We start from the raw sequence: 19844 nt of genomic DNA on the forward strand, positions 1-19844 counted from the left end.
GCCCATCTACCAGCGGTACATGCCCTACTGTGCCACGTGTTCTGGACGCTGACTCTGAGACGCATGTTTGTCAGGTGGGGGAGACTTGGGGGGAGCGCAGGTGCTGGAGCCGCTGTTGCCACCCCATAGGGAAGCTCCAGGTTGGCATCAGCTCTCCCTCCCCCCGGTCGGTGACTGTAGGGTCCTGGGGGTCACCTTGAGATGGAGGGGCAGCTGAATTGAGCTCCAGATGTCCCTGCATCATCTGGCTCTGCCAGCCCTGGTGGATCCCCCATGTCTGCACCATGGTGTCGATACCTTCAATGGTGCCCCTCTGTGAGCAGGTCATGCTCTGCAAAGCCTCGCCAATGTCCACCTGCACCTGGAACATGGTCCTCAGCGATTGGGACATGCTCTGGAGCGCCTCAGCAATGCCCACCTGAGAATGGGACTCTGCGCAGCGCCTTGGCAATGCCCACCTGAGGCAGGAACATGCTCTGCAGCACCTTGGAAAGGTCCACGTGTGTCAAGGACATGCACCCCAACAACTAGGACATACTGTTGAGGCGCTCAGCCATAGCCGTCACTGACTGAGCCATGCCTTGGACACCACCCCTGTGAGGGTGCAGGTCAATCATTATATTCTGTTCATCCATGTATAACTCCGGCAGTGGCCACCACACTGCGGAGGCTGCCCCACTGTCAGCACTCTGATTTGACCGGCAACTTTGGGAGTGGGCCACTCTCTTTAATAGGATGGTTGGCCCGGCAGCAGGCGCCTAATTGGGCTTCCAACCCTGGCGGAGGGACTTCACCTAGGCAAAATTGAGGCCTAATAGTAAACATTGCTACTTTATTATTTTTTAGGCTGTAGACTCAAGGTGATCCAGCTAGTAGGTTAACACAATTGAAAATACATAAACTAGAGTTCAGAAAGATGTGCTGCATTGGATGAGGTGGGGAGGTTGGTGGTGCATTGGAAATTTCAGAATCTGCTTTTGTCATTCTCGCTAGTCAAACCATTTTCAGCTTTTCAAATCATCCATTTTAGGTTGTTCACATCCTAAGTGTGGTGAACCACTGTATTATATTGTACTTACTGTTCTTACTTATTGTACTTACTGTTCTTACTGTTTGTTACATGTCTGGGTTTGTCCCTGCTGGCTCCGCCTGTGGCTCCGCCCCTTGGGCTCAAGTATAAAGGTGGCTAACCCCCAAGCCCTGCCCTCATTCTGGGACCGGCTGCTAGCCGGTATCTTTTAGCTGATTAAAGCCACAGTTTACTCTTCCGACTTTCGTCTGTTGTCATTGATGGTACATCAATTTAATCAGCTAAAATTTTAAGATGGATCCATCGCTCAAGCCTGATCGCCTGGAGCTGGACTCCCAAGCAACCGACGCCACTGCCACGTTTGAACACTGGCTAAGCTGCTTCGAATCTTACATTGATTCCTCCGCCGCCGCCGTCGCTGAGACCCCCAAGCTGCGAGTCCTCAACTCCTGGGTGAGCCCGCAAGTTTTCCTTCTTATCAGGGACGCTTCCTCGTACGAGGATGCGATAACGCTGTTGAAGGGGCAGTATGTTAAGGAAGTCAACGAGGTGTACGCTAGGCATCTCCTTGCCACGAGTCGACAGCGCCCCGGAGAATCGCAAGCTGAATTTCTGCGTGCCTTGCGGGTACTCGGCCGGAACTGCAGTTGTAAGACGGTATCGGCTGTCAAGCACACCGAATTGCTGATCCGGGACGCCTATGTCGCAGGCATAAAATAGAATTACATCCGCTAGCGTCTACTAGAAGGGGGTACACTCGACCTCCAAGACACAGTACAGCTCTCGGACCCGTTGGAAGTGACCTTCCATAACATGGATGCCTACACCTCCGATCACGCGGCACCCTCGTGGACGTCGTGGGCGCCGCCATCACCCGACCCAGGGGTGCCGCAAGCCTGTGCCGCGCAGCTACCCGCCAACTCCGGAGGCCCAAAATGTTACTTCTGTGGCCAGGTTAAGCATCCCAGACAACGCTGCCCAGCAAGGAGGGCGATCTGCAACGGGTGCGGAAAGAAGGGCCACTTCTCGAAAGTCTGCCAGGCCCGACCTGTTTCTAAACCCAGCAGCGCTGCGTGTAGCCCGTGGGGACTGCCCCCATCTTCCACGTCATCCGCCACGTGCGACCCGTGGGGGCTGCCATCTTCGACGCCACATGCGACCCGTGGGGGCCGCCATCTTGGCTGCCATCTTCGACGTCACTCACCACGTGCGACCCGTGGGGCCGCCATCTTCGACGCCACCCGCCACGTGTGACCCGTGGGGGCCGTCATCTTAGAATCACCCCTCCGCCTCCCAGAACCCCTGCTCACCAGATCGTACGCTGGCCTCCGCTATCCTCGATCAGCCCACCCACCTTCCGAAGCTCGCCTCCATCACCCTCGACCAGTCTCAACCTCTACCACTTCCTCAGGGTCCCCTTCGGCGTCACCAATGAGGTCTTTGTCTTCCAACGGGAGATGGACCGAATGGTTGACCAGTACGGGCTGCGGGCCACGTTCCTGTACCTGGATAATGTCACCATCTATGACAATGACCAGCAGGACCATGACGTTAACCTCCAACATTTCCTCCACATTGCCAAGCTCCTTAACCTCACAAACAATAAGGAGAAATGCATTTTCCGCACAACCCGCCTTGCCATCCTTGACTACATTGTAGAAAACGGAGTCCTAGAGCCCGATCCCGACCGCATGCACCACCTCCTGGATCTTCCACTGCCCCATGGCCCTGAAGAGATGCCTGGGGTTCATTTCCTATTATGCCCAGTGGGCCCCAATTATGCGGACAAGGTCCGCCCACTCATTAAATCCACCATTTTCCCCCTGACGGCTGAGGCCCGCCTGGCCTTTAACCGCATCAAAACAGATATTGCCAAAGCCACAATGCACGCAGTAGACGAGTCCATCCCGTTCCAGGTGAAGAGCGATGCGTCTGACTCAACCAGGCGGGCAGGCCCGTGGCTTTCTTCTCCTGAACCCTCCAGGGCTCCGAAATTCGACACTTCTCCGTCGAAAAGGAAGCCCAGGCCATTGTGGAAGCTGTGTGACATTGGAGGCATTACCTGGCCCGCAGGCGATTCACTCTCCTCACTGACCAACGGTCGGTTGCCTTCATGTTCAATAACACACAGCGGGGCAAGATCAAGAATGACAAGATCCTAAGGTGGAGGATCAAACTCTCCACCTATAATTATGATATCTTGTATCGACCTGGGAAGCTCAATGAGCCCCCAGATGCCCTATCCCGCGGTACATGTGCCAGCGCACAAGTAGACCGACTCTGGGCCCTCCACAATAACCTCTGTCACCCGGGGATCACCCGTTCTTTTCATTTTATCAAGGCCCGCAACCTGCCGTACTCCATCAAGGAGGTCAGGACCATGATCAGGGACTGCCAGGTCTGCGCGGAATGCAAAGCTTCTATTGGCCGGATAGAGCACACCTGGTAAAGGCCTCCCGCCCCTTTGAGCGCCTCAGCATCGATTTCAAAGGGCCCCTCCCTTCCACTGACCGTAATGGGTACTTTCTCAACATTATTGATGAGTACTCACGTTTCCCTTTCGCCATCCCGTGCCCTGACATGACCTCTGCCACACATCAAGGCTCTGCACGGCCTCTTCACCTTGTTCGGTTCCCCACTTACATCCATAGCAATCGGGGTTCCTCCTTCATGAGTGATAAGCTGCGTCAGTTCCTGCTTACCAAGGGCATCGCCTCAAGCAGGACTACCAGTTACAACCCCCGGGGAAACGGACAGGTGGAGAGGGAGAACGCGATGGTCTGGAAGGCTGTCCTTCTTGCCCTACGGTCTAGAAGTCTCCCTGTCTCCCTCTGGCAGGAGGTCCTTCCCGATGCGCTCCACTCCATCGGGTCGCTCCTGTGTACCGCCACCGATGCGACACCTCACGAGAGATCCTCAGAAATCTTTGGATCCTCGCTGTCTTCAGGGGATGTCCCGGAGGACTGGAGAATAGCCAATGTTGTTCCTCTGTTTAAGAAGGGTGGCAGGGATAATCCCGGGAACTACAGGCCGGTGAGCCTTACTTCAGTGGTAGGGAAATTACTGGAGAGAATTCTTCGAGACAGGATCTACTCCCATTTGGAAGCAAATGGACGTATTAGTGAGAGGCAGCACGGTTTTGTGAAGGGGAGGTCGTGTCTCACTAACTTGATAGAGTTTTTCGAGGAGGTCACTAAGATGATTGATGCAGGTAGGGCAGTAGATGTTGTCTATATGGACTTCAGTAAGGCCTTTGACAAGGTCCCTCATGGTAGACTAGTACAAAAGGTGAAGTCACACGGGATCAGGGGTGAACTGGCAAGGTGGATACAGAACTGGCTAGGCCATAGAAGGCAGAGGGTAGCAATGGAGGGATGCTTTTCTAATTGGAGGGCTGTGACCAGTGGTGTTCCACAGGGATCAGTGCTGGGACCTTTGCTCTTTGTAGTATATATAAATGATTTGGAGGAAAATGTAACTGGTCTGATTAGTAAGTTTGCAGACGACACAAAGGTTGGTGGAATTGCGGATAGCGATGAGGACTGTCTGAGGATACAGCAGGATTTAGATTGTCTGGAGACTTGGGCGGAGAGATGGCAGATGGAGTTTAACCTGGACAAATGTGAGGTAATGCATTTTGGAAGGGCTAATGCAGGTAGGGAATATACAGTGAATGGTAGAACCCTCAAGAGTATTGAAAGTCAAAGAGATCTAGGAGTACAGGTCCACAGATCACTGAAAGGGGCTACACAGGTGGAGAAGGTAGTCAAGAAGGCATACGGCATGCTTGCCTTCATTGGCCGGGGCATTGAGTATAAGAATTGGCAAGTCATGTTGCAGCTGTATAGAACCTTAGTTAGGCCACACTTGGAGTATAGTGTTCAATTCTGGTCGCCACACTACCAGAAGGATGTGGAGGCTTTAGAGAGGGTGCAGAAGAGATTTACCAGAATGTTGCCTGGTATGGAGGGCATAAGCTATGAGGAGCGATTGAATAAACTCGGTTTGTTCTCACTGGAACGAAGGAGGTTGAGGGGCGACCTGATAGAGGTATACAAAATTATGAGGGGCATAGACAGAGTGGATAGTCAGAGGCTTTTCCCCAGGGTAGAGGGGTCAATTACTAGGGGGCATAGGTTTAAGGTGAGAGGGGCAAAGTTTAGAGTAGATGTACGAGGCAAGTTTTTTACGCAGAGGGTAGTGGGTGCCTGGAACTCACTACCGGAGGAGGTAGTGGAGGCAGGGACGATAGGGACATTTAAGGGGCATCTTGACAAATATATGAATAGGATGGGAATAGAAGGATACGGACCCAGGAAGTGTAGAAGATTGTAGTTTAGTCGGGCAGTATGGTCGGCACGGGCTTGGAGGGCCGAAGGGCCTGTTCCTGTGCTGTACATTTCTTTGTTCTTTGTTCTTTGAGAGAATGTTTGTCTTCCCCAGGAAGTCCACCTCAGAGGTCTCGCTCCCGTCCTGGCTGCCGGTTCCAGGGCCCGTCCTCCTCCGGAAGCATGTGAGGAGTCACAAGTCGGATCCCCTGGTCGAACGGGTCCTTCTCCTCCATGCTAACCCCCAATATGCCAACGTGGCACACCATGACGGGCGGGAGGACACAGTCTCCTTTTGGGACTTAGCACTCGCAAGTTCCCCAGCGACCATCACCACTACCCCCGACTCTACACTGTTTCCCTCCGTTGCTACTCACGACTCTACACCGTCTCCCTCTGTTGCTACTTATCCGGAAGACGACGACACTCCTGGACACGCAGGCCTCAACACTTCATCTGACACCAGTGTCCTCACCACAGCTGGGACTGAGGCGATCACAGCGGAAGGTCAAAGCCCCCGACAGGCTCGATCTCTAATTCAACCCGTCCACTTCACCCCCGCCCGGACTCTTTTTTAACAGGGGGTGAATGTGGTAAACCACTGTATATTGTACTTGCTGTTCTTACTTATTGAACTCACTGTTCTTACTGTTTGTTACATGTCTGGGTTTGTCCCTGCTGGCTCTGCCTGTGGCTCCGCCCCTCGGGCTCAAGTATAAAGGTGGCTAACCTCCAGCCCTGCCCTTATTCTGGGACCGGCTGCCAGCAGGTATCTTTTAGCTGATTAAAGCCACAGTTTACTCTTCTGACTCATGTCTGTTGTCATTGATGGTACATCACTAAGACGTTGATAAACTAAAATTGGTTTAAATATCACAGTTTGACAGTAAGAATAGGGGACGTCTAGTAGATAAGTAGCCAAGACATCTGTTCTTTGTATCATTGAAACAGCTATTATTTTGTTGCCTGGAATTTTGTGTGGAAGAATCTCAGTTTCTTACACATTGCTGAGCATCAGGTGACAGAACGTGATGTCAAAGGAGAAGGTTCAGGACTCAGTGGGAAGGCTAAGTAGCGTTTCCCTAGAATAGTGAGGGCCAAATCGACACAGGTGGTCAGAAGAAAAACTCCTACAGAACTCACCTGATCATCTTGGGTCTGCAACAGGAGGTCTAAGTTTATTTTGTAACCATATTAATTACTGTATTGGTGAAAAAAGAGACGTGCTTTTGAATCTTTTTGTCCAGCTCTCAGGACAGATTCACAAGAATACCAAATCACAAAGCAAACAACAGTTTATAATGTGTGAGAAGAGTGTTAGCAGGTGGAGGCTTTGCCATAGGGAATGTACCAGAGAATAGTTAACTGCCAAGCTTTTTAAATTCACATTTAAATTTGACTCTGGTCAAGGCATTGTCATGAAGATTGAATCAGGGAATGGTTGTCCCCCATTACTGAGTAGTAAACTTGTATTTGGACAGTATATACTCAAGTTTGATCCCCTCAGAACCATTTAACTAATCAAAGGAGAGTTTCTTACACCAGGACACTTGAAAGCAGGTTGCTAATGCTTTGACTCATTTAAACAGCTGTGGCAAAGCCCACTCTTGCAGAAATTTGGTTTCTGACCTTCTACAAGTTTGACTGTTTTCATAGAATTTATCATAGAATTTACAGTGTAGAAGGAGGCCATTTGGCCCATCGAGTTTTGACTGGCAGTCTGATTTAAAAATTCCACCCAATTCTAGTCTGTGTCAGGAACTTGTGCTCATTATTCGATAGATGTCTCGATTATGTAAGCGGAAGTGTACAGTTAACTGAAATAACTATATGAGCACTGCTTGCAAAAGAACCAAACATGTGGTGTTGTTTTAACTACAGTGGAAGCTGCAGAGAAGGAGGGTGCAGACAAGGCAGGAAGCAGAAAACCATTAGAAAGAGTTCTTTCAGCTAACTTTTTCTACGAGTATGAAGATGTATACTCAAAACCATTCATCACCCCGGACTCCGAAATTCCGGAAGATCTCCTCACCTTTTCGTATCCTTCAATAAAACAGCAAAAATGCTTCACATTCTGCAGAAACATTTTCTGTCAGAACATTATATCCTAATGTAGAATAATTAAAATTTATTCCCCAATTAATCCCAGTGTACAGTGAATAGTACATTCTGCTATTTCCCAAATTAATATGTGTAAATATTTGTCAAATTCTCAGTGTACACTAAATGTAATTGATGGTATGGTTAGTTGACTATATTACAGTTTGTTTCCCCCTTCCAACTTCCTTTGACTCTTGTCTTGCTTAACTATTTCTGACCCCCAGATATTCTTTTGGCTACGACTGCACTCGGCGTGTGAACATTCAACTCATAGATGAGCAAACCATATTGTTTGTGGCTGGTAACCGGGTAATCCTCATGGATATTAAGACCAAAGAGCAAAGAAATGTCCAAAGCAGCACCGGAGGAGGCATTGGCATTGTGATGGTATGTTAGAGGGTCAGCTGTGGCTCAGTCACAAGATTCCAGTCCAAATTCTGTTCCAGGACCTGAGCCTGAAATCAAAGTCCAGTACAGAGGGAGCGTTGTACTGTCAGAGGGGTCATTTTTGGATGAGACATCAAGCTGAGGCCTCATCTGCCTGCTCGGGTGGATGGAATAGGTCCCATTGCACTATTTCAAAGAAGAGCATGGCAGTAATCCCAGGTGTCCTGGCCAATATTTACCCCTCAGTCAAAATAACAAACATGCTTTCTGGTCATTGTGACATTGCTGTTTGTGGAAGTTTGCATGAGCAGCTGGCTGCTACATTCCTGACATTAGAACAGTGACTACACTTCAAAAATGCTTCATTGGCTGTGAAACAATTTGACATGACCAGTGGTAGTGAAAAGTGCTTTGTAAATTAAAGGCTTTCCTTTTTTAGTCTCACTTAATCTCCCCAACAACATAAATAAAACAATAACACCAATAATAATAATGCATTATAACCTCTTCAAACTGGAATGTTTGGGACCAAAATTTTTCTCGTGTCTGCGTGGGTTTCCTCTGGGTGCTCTGGTTTCGTCCCACAGTCCAAAGATGTGCAGGTTAGGTGGATTGGCCACGCTAAATTGCCCCTCAGTGTCCAAAAGGCTAGGTGGGGTTATGGGGATCGGGCGTTGTTCTGGGTGGGGCGCTCTTTCGGAGGGTCAGTGCAGACTCAATGGGCCAAATGGCCTCCTTCTGCACTGTTGGGATTCTATGAATACAGAATGACCTTAGAATGCCTAACTCCAAGTGTGTGAATTGGAAAACACTGTGGATATAAATATTTACCTGAGACATAAAACAGTGCTAAAATATTATAAAGCAGTGATTAAAAAATTGTTCACTTTATCCAAATACTACATCTTCCCTGTTTCCGCTCCCAAAGAACAGTGGCAGAATTGTGAGAGATTGAAGAACTCTGAGGTGCAGAGAGATCTGCGTGTCCTGGTACATGAATCAAGAAAGATTAGTATGCAGGTACAGCAAGTGATTAGGAAGGCAAATGGAACGATGCCGTTTATTGCAATGGGAATGGAATATAAATGTAGGGAAATTTTGCTCCAGTTGTACAGGGCATTGGTGAGACCACATAAGACCATAAGACATAGGAACAGGAGTTGGCCATTCAGCCCTTCAAATGTGCTCTGCTATTTAATAAGATCATGGCTGATCTAACACTCCACTTTCCTGCCTTCTCTCCATAACCCTTAATTCCCTTCCTGATTAAAAACCTATCGATCTCAGCCTTGAAAATGTTCAAGGGCTCAGCCTCCACAGCATCCTGGGGTAAATAATTCTAAAGATTCACCACTCTTTGAGAGAAGAAACTCTTCCTCAAATCCGTCTTAAATCTGACTTATTCTGCAACTGTGCCCTCCAGTTCTACATTCACCTGTGAGCAGAAACATCATTTCCTCCCAACAGTCCAAAGATGTGCAGGTTAGGTGGATTGGCCATGATAAATTGCCCTTGGTGACCAAAAAGGCTAGGAGGGGTTATTGGGTTACGGGGATAGGGTGGAAGTGAGGGCTTAAGTGGGTCGATGCAGACTCGATAGGCCGAATGGCCTCCTTCTGCACTGTGTGTTCTATGCTCTGACTTCCCTCACCCATTTGTATCATCTGTAAATGTGTTCCTTCCTCCAAACAATTAATATATATAGTGAAGAGCTGTGGTCCCAACACTGATCCCTGTGACATTCCACTGGTGACTGCCCTCTAATCTGAGAAAGACTCCCTTATCGCTACTCGCTGCTTCCTGTTTGTTAGCCAATCCTCTGTCCATGCCAGAATATTACCTCCAACACCATTAGCTCCAACATTGCTTAGTAGCCTTTTGTGTAGCACGTTTTCAAATGCCTTTTGAAAATTCAAATATACAACATTGACTGGTTCTGCTCTCTCTACTCTGGCTGATACCACCTCAAAAATTTGTCAGACGTTATTTCCCCTTCATGAAACAATGCTGACTCTGCCTGATCAGATTATGGGCAGGATTCTCCGTCAATCGACGCCGGAACCGGGAAACGCGATTGGGTGGAGAATTCGTTCCGACACTGAAACCTCGGCAGGTGCCGTTTTCATGTCAAACCGCAATTCTCTGTCACCTCGACAGCGGCGTCAATGCTTTGCAGAATGCATGTACAGTAAACGGCGTTGGCATATCATTAGCGGGCCTGACCCAGTATTCTCTCGGGCCCCCGCAATTCTCCGCCGGACTGGACTCCCAACGCCTCCCGATGGCGAGATTCACTTGTGCTTTTAACAGTTGTGAAACTGGCGCCGTGGCTGATAAGAGAGAGAGGAGGTAGCCATCTTGCAGTGCACCCCACTGACCACCCACATTGGCCCTTGGTTCTGCAGAGTGCCTCCGGCCGCACGGGTGCTCCCAACCCAGCATCCACTCTACCATCCCCCACCCTACCACCCCATACTCCACCGCCACCATCCCTGCACCCTACCCTCCGCCCTACCCCCTCCCTAACTGGCCTCCATCCGCCGCAGGGCATCAGGCAGCAATGCCCACTGTAGCCACTACAGGGGGGGCAAAGGACGGGGGCCACGGAGCTTACCGCTGGCAAGGGCATCGCCAGCCGACAGTACCCCTGCAGCACCGACAGGTGCCAGGACCAGAGGCCCCCACAGTTCCCGCCACCGACAGAGCAAGGGCTGCAGATTTTGGGGGGGTGGGGGGGAGAGACATGTGAAGTCAGGGTTCGCAGTGCCAACCGGGGGCACCATGTAGCCCTTTGGACCTCGTTGGGCATGGGGGTATGCACCATGCTAACATGTCAGCCTGTCACCCCCTGCAGACAATGGATATTGGAATACAACCAGCAAAAGTGGCCTTCCTCCTAGTCGCCACAGACCTGGGGGATGCCTTGCGGTTGTACAAGCTGGAGCCGCTTGAGGTGGAGGAGGAAGCTCCAGCATCGGAACATGCAGCAGTGGAGCGAGCAGCAGTGGAATAGAAGACAGCCACTGAGGATGGAGAGCCAACCGCCCAACAGGCCAAGGAGGGGGAGATGCAAAGGAGTTGCCGCATGAGATCTTGCGTATATCGGCAGCGCCTGTCATTCGAGGACCTGCTGGAACAGGCATGTTGTCGAAGACTCCGGCTGAGCATGGGGACAGTCCGACATATCTGCCAGATCATGGTGAACCTGGCACCACGGGGGCCGACACCAGCTCCGTCAAGGTGACGGTCACCCTGAACGTTTACGCAACAGGGTCCTTCCAGGCACCGATTGTTCAGGGTCTCACAGATCTCGGTGCACAGGTGCAACCGTGCTGTCACGGAGGCCCTACGTGCCCAGTCAGCACAATACACTCATTTCGATGTGGACCAAGCCCATCAGGATGCCCAGGCAGCAGGGTTCGCCACCATCCCCCGGGTCCAGGGTGCGATCGATGGGATGCATGCCAACCTACGATCACCTGCAGATGACAGGCTGCTCTATACAAACCGAAGACGGTTCCACAAGATGAACGTGCAGCTGATATGTGGCCATCAGCTGTGCGTCATACATGTCTGCGCCCGATATGCCAGCAGTGTGAACGACGCCTTCAACCTGGCACACTCGACGATCCCCGATCTCTTTGAGACGACACGATCGCCTCCAGGTTCACTGACTTGGTGATGGGGGGAATTGGCCAGGGGCACGGACACCGCATCCCACCCTCACCCGCCCTCCTCCCGGCCACCTGAAATCCACTCCGTGATACATACCAGCCGCACCACAGGGGCGTGGGCCCTGGGTCGGCAGTACCAATGGCTGTGATCCATGGGATGGAGGATGATGACAACCTGCTCTGCGATGAGCTATGGTGCTCCACATTGTTTGACAATGCCTGACTCCTGCCCACGGTAGCACTTCCGACTATCCACCTGGGTGATTCCAACATGCGAGCTGACCATTCCATCACACGTTCCCATCGAATCCCTGGGTTGGCGGAGGTAGGAACAGTCAACGGGACGAGTGGGGAGCCCAGCCCACCCACAACCCCCGCCCATTCCCCCCCCCGCATACCCTCTCTAGCCAGCCCAGACCAGCCCACTACTCACACCCATCTGACAGAGCACCGAGGCAGGTGGTAACAGTGTGAACAGGTGTTTAATATGAAAAAATATATACAGATCGGCGCCCTAGTCCCTATCACTATACCGTACCAACTTAACTAGTGTCTAGCTTTACTGGCCTTATGGGCCCTCACTCTATATCTAGGTGGATCCCCAGACGATACATCAGGTGTGTAGGCAACCTGCTGTGATTCAAGCCCTGCGACCTGGGTCCCCTTTGGTGGCCATCTTCTGGGCGACCGGGCCTGGATGGGCTCAGCTGCTGTTCAGGTGCCCCAGGTGGCATGATGCCAGCCTGTTCTGCCCACTGCCCACCAGATGCGCCAGGGACAGGAGGGAGGGAGTCTAAAGTGCTGCGGTTTTCCAGCACGGGCCCCATCACCTCCTCCTCCCTCGGGAGTCACCGGCATGGGTACGTGCCCCATCATCTCCTCCTCCCTGGGGGTGCCCAATGGCCCTCCGGCTACTCCATGGGATGGGGCTGACTAGGCCACCTCCCTCTGTGTCTGTGCCACGTCGGATGGCACCTAGGTAATGCCACTGATGCTCTCAGCCATGGCCCGCTGTGACTCCTCCATGATCATGAGCGCTGCTGCAATGTTATGGTGGCTCTGGCACATGGCTGCATGTGAGAGGAAGAGAAAATGCACAGTGTTCTGTGCGAGACAGTCCGACGCATGCAGACCAGAGGGTGGGTAGCTGGTTGCCTCAGTGGCCAGGCCACCATGCCATGTCGGCCGATATAGGTGCCAACATATGGTGGGGTGGGGCGGTGCTCGGCTGCCCTCCAGGTCGGCGGGGGGAGGGGTTATGGGTGTGTGGGACAGGGGTTAGTACCAGGGTCACTGTGTTGCCTACTCACCCTGACCCCCTGAGGAGGTTGTGCAGTTTTTTCCTACACTGCTGGCTGGTGTTACCCATGGTGCTCACCGCCTCTGCTAACTGCGCCCAGGCCCGGTGAAAGGTGGCGGCTGGCAGCCTCTTCCAGGGCCGTGGTTCAGTGTGGCCTGCCCCTCCTCCATGGTGTCCAGGAGGGTCTTGAGCTCAGTGTCTTTAAAATGTGGGGCCATGCGTCTTGCTGCCATCTGATTGGTTGGGATAGTGTGTGTGGGGAGTGAACTTTGTATATACTGCAACTGCAGTTCATCAGCCTCCTCAGTGTCAATCGTGAATCCGGCACTGTTTCTCATTGTAATCAATTGTGTTCCACGTGGCACCAGTGCTAGCCCCTTAATAGTCGCTGAATCAGTCCAGGTGTGGCACCAATTTTGCTGTTGTGGAAGTCCACGAATCCTGCCTCGGCGTCAACACTTAGACTCAGGAACGGAGAAGCCCGCCCTATGACTTTCCAAATACACTGCTACTCTCTCCTGTATGGAACCTCTTTTAAACCCTTCTCTGACCCTTGTTTCCCCTTTTTAATTCCTGCCTTGCTGGTTCAATTCTGCAGACTTTGGATTTAAACTACAACTTTTGATTTTTAAACTTCAGACTTTGGTTTTTAAACTGAAACACCCCTGGTTCTATATGCTGTTTGAACTGGTCCAGACACAGCCCTTGATCCAGTGTGCTCCCTGACAGGGTTCTGTGATGTCATTTTGATGGACTTGGCTAGCAGCCAATCAGCTCTTCTGGAATTCTGGGATTCATTCTATTCTTGATTTTGATTGGTAGACCCCTTCAGAATTTTCTGCAAACACAGGCAAGCTCCATTTTGCAGAGCTGAGTTTCAGTTCTGTTCTGTGTAATCTGTGGAGGAAGCAGGTTCGGCTTAGATCTGAAGAGCAGCAAGAAGTCGTTTAAAACACTTCCTCTATTAGCTCTCTGCCTGACGGTTTAAATGCTTCCAACCAGCCTGGGAAAGTTCTACGCTTGATCAAGAGGCTTGGAAGATATATCAGATCGCTCTCATTTGATGACTTAGGACAAAATACCTTCTTCTTTCTGCACAACCTGGGAGGTGTTGGCAAGTAGTTATTTCTATTCTGACCAGGCAACTATGAAGCCAGAGCTCTGAATTCTCTCTTACCTGATGGATTCTTCTTAAAGGGTCAGGATAACCTGCATGAGGGTCCAGTCCAGCGCCACCTGCAGGCAGAGGGGCTGTTTGAAAAACAATTTACAACTCTTGAGAACTTTAGATTGACTCAGTGAGACTGGTATTCCATCTGGTGGTTACAAATTAGAATTGCACAGACCTGAGGGGAATCTTCTGTGTAAAAGCCCAAGTAAGTCAGTGGAAGTGAAGATGACTCCCCAGCCTTATAGCCTGAGTGTTCCAGTTGAATGTTCCAGCTAGAAATTCCAACCCAGCTGGTGGTTTCAACACTTCGTGTCCCAAGAAGTTCATGGTCTATAAAGACTCCAACCTCAGCACCGAAGATCCTCAAATCTCTCGTTCCCAGTTTAATCCCTGTTATTTTTGATCTTTTGCTAAGCCCCACTGTGTGTCTGTCTTGTGTGTGTGGGTGGAGGGAGGGACGGTGTTAGGGGAATAATTGGATTAGCAGACCGTTCTACTTTTACCATTACATGTTTATCTCTTCTCTTGTTGTAATAAACAGTTTAAAAAAAAAAATGTTTCCTTACAAATCTTGTGCCTGTACATCATTGGAGCAGTCAAGGGTCAAAGAACTCAGGAAAATAAACAAGTAGGGAGTTGGGGAGAGTTATGGAACAAAGAGGTACAGCTTCATGGCTCCTTGAAAGTGGAGTCACAGGTGAACAGGGTGGTGAAGAAGGCATTCGGCATGCTTGGTTTCATTGGTCAGAACATTGAACACAGGAGTTGGGATGTCTTGTTGAAGTTGTACAAGACATTCGTAAGGCCACACTTGGAATACTGTGTTCAGTTCTGGTCACCCTATTATAGAAAGGATATTATTAAACTAGAAAGAGGGCAGAAAAGATTTACTAGGATGCTAACCGGGACTTGATGGCTTGAGTTATAAGGAGAGGCTGGATAGACTGGGCCTTTTTCCCTGGAGCTTAGGGGTGATTATATTGAGGTCTATAAAATATTGAGGTCTATAAAATATTGAGGGGCATAGATGAGGTAGATAGTCAATATCTTTTCCAAAAGGTAGGGGAGTCTAAAACTAGACGGCATAGGTTTACGGTGAGAGGAGAGAGATACAAGAGGGTCCAGAGGGGCAATATTTTCACACACAGGGTGGTGAGTGTCTGGAACGAGATGTCAGAGGCAGTAGTAGAGGCAGGTACAATTTTGTCTTTAAAAAGCCTTTAGACAGTTATATGGGAAAGCTGGGTATAGAGGGATATGAGCCAAATGCGGGCAATTGGGACTAGCTTAGTGGTAAAAACTGGGCGGCATGGAAAAGTTGGGCTGAAGGGCCTGTTGTCATGCTGTAAACTTCTATGACTCTATTGGTTAATTCACTTATGTTGAGACTCCGGAGTATGTGGGGCTGTAATTGACCGCACACTTGCCCAGGGTGTCATAACACTCCTTAATAATCTATCCTAATATTTTGCAAATAACTGAAGTTAGACTAACTCGCCTGTAGCTTCCTGCATTTTGCCGCCTTCCTTTTTTGAACAAAGATACCACATTGGCAGTTTTCCAATTCTTTGGCACAGTTCCAGAATACCAGGATTTTTGGAAAACGACTACCAATGTATCCATGTTCTCTGTAGCTACCTTATTTTAAAATCCTGGGGTACAAACCATCAAGCCCCTGGGAACTTGTCAGCCTTTAACCCCATTAGTTTACTTAAAACTAATTATCTGGTGATGGTGACTGTATTTAATTACTCCCTTGTATTTTTTTTACTTTTTCTCTGGATGCCCGTAATATCCTCCACAGTAAAGACTGATACAAAATATATATTTAACTCCTCTACTATTTCTTTGTTCACCATAATTACTTTACAAGTTCCATTCTCCAAGGGGACAATGCTTTATTTTATTTCTCTCTTCCTTTTAATGTACTTAAAAAGACTCATTGTCTGTTTTTATGTTTTTCACTAGCTTGCCCTCATAGTTTATTTTCTCCTTCCTGATTTTTTTTTTGTCCATATTTGCTGCATTCTGAATCTGTTCCATTTTTCTGGCCTACCACTAACATTTGTCACCATAAATGTTTCCATTTTTAACTTAATGCCCTCCTTAACGTCCTTGGTCATCATGGCAGGTTCTTCCCACTCTTAGAGTCTTTCCTGCTCATTGGGATGTATTTTTGCTGTGAGTCATGAATTATCTCACTAAATGTCTGCCATTGCTCATCTTGAATATTGTGTACCGATTTGGTTTCCTTATTTAAGAAAGATTATGGGCGCAATCTACCAGCTGCATTGCGCCCGAAAGGCGGTGCGGCCGGTCGATGCCGGGAGATTCCTTTTCCAGGATCTACCCGGCTCGCCACGCATCGCGAGATCTGACACCGTCTGAATCTTGCCCATTGTGGGCGGCATCACTGAGACAGCTAGTCTCACTCTGTTATGCTCTCCCCTGATCAGCCTGAGGCATTGGGATATAACCCCTTTGCTTTGGAGACCTTGGGAGTGCACCGTTCATTGCTGGTCTCCACAAATGGGGATCAGATGGAACGACACTCGTGCGGGGCCCCCAGGGGATCGGAGGCATCAGATGCTTGCCCTCTGGGCAGTACCACCTGGGTGCCAGCCTGGCATTGACAAAGTGCCCAGGTGGCACCACCAGCTGGCGAATGCACTGCCAAGGTGCCATGATGGCACTGCCAAGCAAGCATTTTTCCTGTGCCAGGGATCGGGCTCAGGGATGCCTGCACATGTGAGGTGGGGTACAGGGAAGCCCAAGGACCCCCTTGTAGGTGAGTTGGGGCTTTTGGTAGTCCGGGAGTTGTGTCAGATGGCGTTCCAATATCTTCCTGCACTGAGGAGTTCTGGTGAGCAGAGCTCCTCAGTGTAGGAAATGGGACTAAGTGCGACCTTGTTGGGGTGTTCCCCGCTGAGGCCCTGAATTGAACCAGAGTCCTGGTAGATAGCTCATCAGGGAACTCTGTTCCAATTTGATTAGAAGTTTAGGGGATCTTAAATATTTAGCAGAATACGGCAGCTCGAGCGGTAAAAAGCCTGTGTGGCTCCTGTGCTGATTCCCTTCACTGCTCTCAGTGAGGATTCCTGCGCTGAAGAGTTCTTTGAATTGTGGATTGGAAGGTGGAGTCTCTTCAACATAGGCAGGTAAGTGGCTAGTTTTCTGACTGAGCAGTGTTGGACACAGGGGTTCTGATTCTGATTGGGAAATTTGAGGTCGGTATGTTTGCAAAACGGTGCAGATGATGTCAAACAGATGCTTGTTTCCCTGTAAAGATTTCTTACCAACTGATGTTTCCGGTCCTCAGATTTCAATATCATACAAAATGCTTCATTTATAAGCTTATAGCCAGCTTGGTCATCACTGCTGTTGAAATAAGTTAAAGTATTTGTTTAGTTAATGCTGTGATCGCTACCAGTGTTTCTATGGTGCTTTATCACTTTGGAGTCAGTGCAGGAATCCCCTGTGGTTGTCCCCCTCTCGAACAGATATACCCCTTTGGATACTGTCGGGGGGGATAGCCTATCAGGGGAAAACAGCAGCAGCCAGAGCAGTGGCACCACGGCTGGCTCTGATGTTCAGAAGGGAGGGTCAAAGCGCAGAAGAGTAATAGTAATAGGGGACTCTATAGTCAGGGGCACAGATAGGCGCTTCTGTGGACGTGAAAGAGACTCCAGGATGGTATGTTGCCTCCCTGGTGCCAGGGTCCAGGATGTCTCCGAACGGGTAGAGGGAATCCTGAAGGGGGAGGGCAAACAGGCAGAGGTCGTTGTACATATTGGTACTAACGACATAGGCAGGAAGGGGCATGAGGTCCTGCAGCAGGAGTTCAGGGAGCTAGGCAGAAAGTTAAAAGACAGGACCTCGAGGGTTGTGATCTCGGGATTACTCCCTGTGCCACGTGCCAGTGAGGCTAGAAATAGGAAGATAGAGCAGACAAACACGTGGCTAAACAGCTGGTGTAGGAGGGAGGGTTTCCGTTATCTGGACCACTGGGAGCTCTTCCGGGGCAGGTGTGACCTGTATAAGATGGACGGGTTGCATCTAAACCGGAGAGGCATAAATATCCTGGCCGCGAGGTTTGCTAGTGTCACACGGGAGGGTTTAAACTAGTATGGCAGGGGGGTGGGCGCGGGAGCAATAGGTCAGAAGGTGAGAGCATTGAGGGAGAACTAGGGAATAGGGACAGTGTGGCTCTGAGGCAGAGCAGACGGGGAGAAGTTGCTGAACACAGCGGGTCTGGTGGCCTGAAGTGCATATGTTTTAATGCAAGGAGCATTACGGGTAAGGCAGATGAACTTAGAGCTTGGATTACTACTTGGAACTATGATGTTGTTGCCATTACAGAGACCTGGTTGAGGGAAGGGCAGGATTGGCAGCTAAACGTTCCAGGATTTAGATGTTTCAGGCGGGATAGAGGGGGATGTAAAAGGGGAGGCGGAGTTGCGCTACTTGTTCGGGAGAATATCACAGCTATACTGCGAGAGGACACCTCAGAGGGCAGTGAGGCTATATGGGTAGAGATCAGGAATAAGAAGGGTGCAGTCACAATGTTGGGGGTATACTACAGGCCTCCCAACAGCCAGCGGGAGATAGAGGAGCAGATAGGTAGACAGTTTTTGGAAAAAAGTAAAAACAACAGGGTTGTGGTGATGGGAGACTTCAACTTCCCCAATATTGACTGGGACTCACTTAGTGCCAGGGGCTTAGACGGGGCGGAGTTTGTAAGGAGCATCCAGGAGGGCTTCTTAAAACAATATGTAAACAGTCCAACTAGGGAAGGGGCGGTACTGGACCTGGTATTGGGGAATGAGCCCGGCCAGGTGGTAGATGTTTCAGTAGGGGAGCATTTCGGTAACAGTGACCACAATTCAGTAAGTTTTAAAGTACTGGTGGACAAGGATAAGAGTGGTCCGAGGATGAATGTGCTAAATTGGGGGAAGACTAATTATAACAATATTAGGCGGGAACTGAAGAACATAGATTGGGGGCGGATGTTTGAGGGCAAATCAACATCTGACATGTGGGAGGCTTTCAAGTGTCAGTTGAAAGGAATACAGGACAGGCATGTTCCTGTGAGGAAGAAAGATAAATACGGCAATTTTCGGGAACCTTGGATGACGAGTGATATTGTAGGCCTCGTCAAAAAGAAAAAGGAGGCATTTGTCAGGGCTAAAAGGCTGGGAACAGACGAAGCCTGTGTGGCATATAAGGAAAGTAGGAAGGAACTTAAGCAAGGAGTCAGGAGGGCTAGAAGGGATCATGAAAAGTCATTGGCAAATAGGGTTAAGGAAAATCCCAAGGCTTTTTACACGTACATAAAAAGCAAGAGGGGAGCCAGGGAAAGGGTTGGCCCACTGAAGGATAGGCAAGGGAATCTATGTGTGGAGCCAGAGGAAATGGGCGAGGTATTAAATGAATACTTTGCATCAGTATTCACCAAAGAGAAGGAATTGGTAGATGTTGAGTCTGGAGAAGGGGGTGTAGATAGCCTGGGTCACATTGTGATCCAAAAAGACGAGGTGTTGGGTGTCTTAAAAAATATTAAGGTAGATAAGTCCCCAGGGCCTGATGGGATCTACCCCAGAATACTGAAGGAGGCTGGAGAGGAAATTGCTGAGGCCTTGACAGAAATCTTTGGATCCTCGCTGTCTTCAGGGGATGTCCCGGAGGACTGGAGAATAGCCAATGTTGTTCCTCTGTTTAAGAAGGGTAGCAAGGATAATCCCGGGAACTACAGGCCGGTGAGCCTTACTTCAGTGGTAGGGAAATTACTGGAGAGAATTCTTCGAGACAGGATCTACTCCCATTTGGAAGCAAATGGACGTATTAGTGAGAGGCA

General features: G+C 49.7%; 1 protein-coding gene across 2 annotated transcripts in view; it reads left to right on the forward strand.

The window, feature by feature from the left end:
* The window catches only part of LOC140428191 (cilia- and flagella-associated protein 44), a 371239-nt gene that overhangs the window by 13164 nt on the left and 338231 nt on the right, over positions 1–19844 (forward strand). Inside the window, exons 3-4 of one of the 2 annotated variants that reach the window (XM_072514361.1) lie at positions 7240–7396; positions 7683–7845. In XM_072514361.1, the coding sequence (XP_072370462.1) occupies positions 7240–7396; positions 7683–7845 (320 nt within the window). Of the gene's footprint in view, positions 1–7239; positions 7397–7682; positions 7846–12881; positions 14196–19844 lie in introns of those variants that run through there. The other variant, XM_072514362.1, reaches the window with a different exon arrangement.

The sequence above is a fragment of the Scyliorhinus torazame genome, chromosome 8 (genome assembly GCF_047496885.1).
Source record: "Scyliorhinus torazame isolate Kashiwa2021f chromosome 8, sScyTor2.1, whole genome shotgun sequence".
In the NCBI taxonomy this organism is placed as follows: domain Eukaryota; kingdom Metazoa; phylum Chordata; class Chondrichthyes; order Carcharhiniformes; family Scyliorhinidae; genus Scyliorhinus; species Scyliorhinus torazame.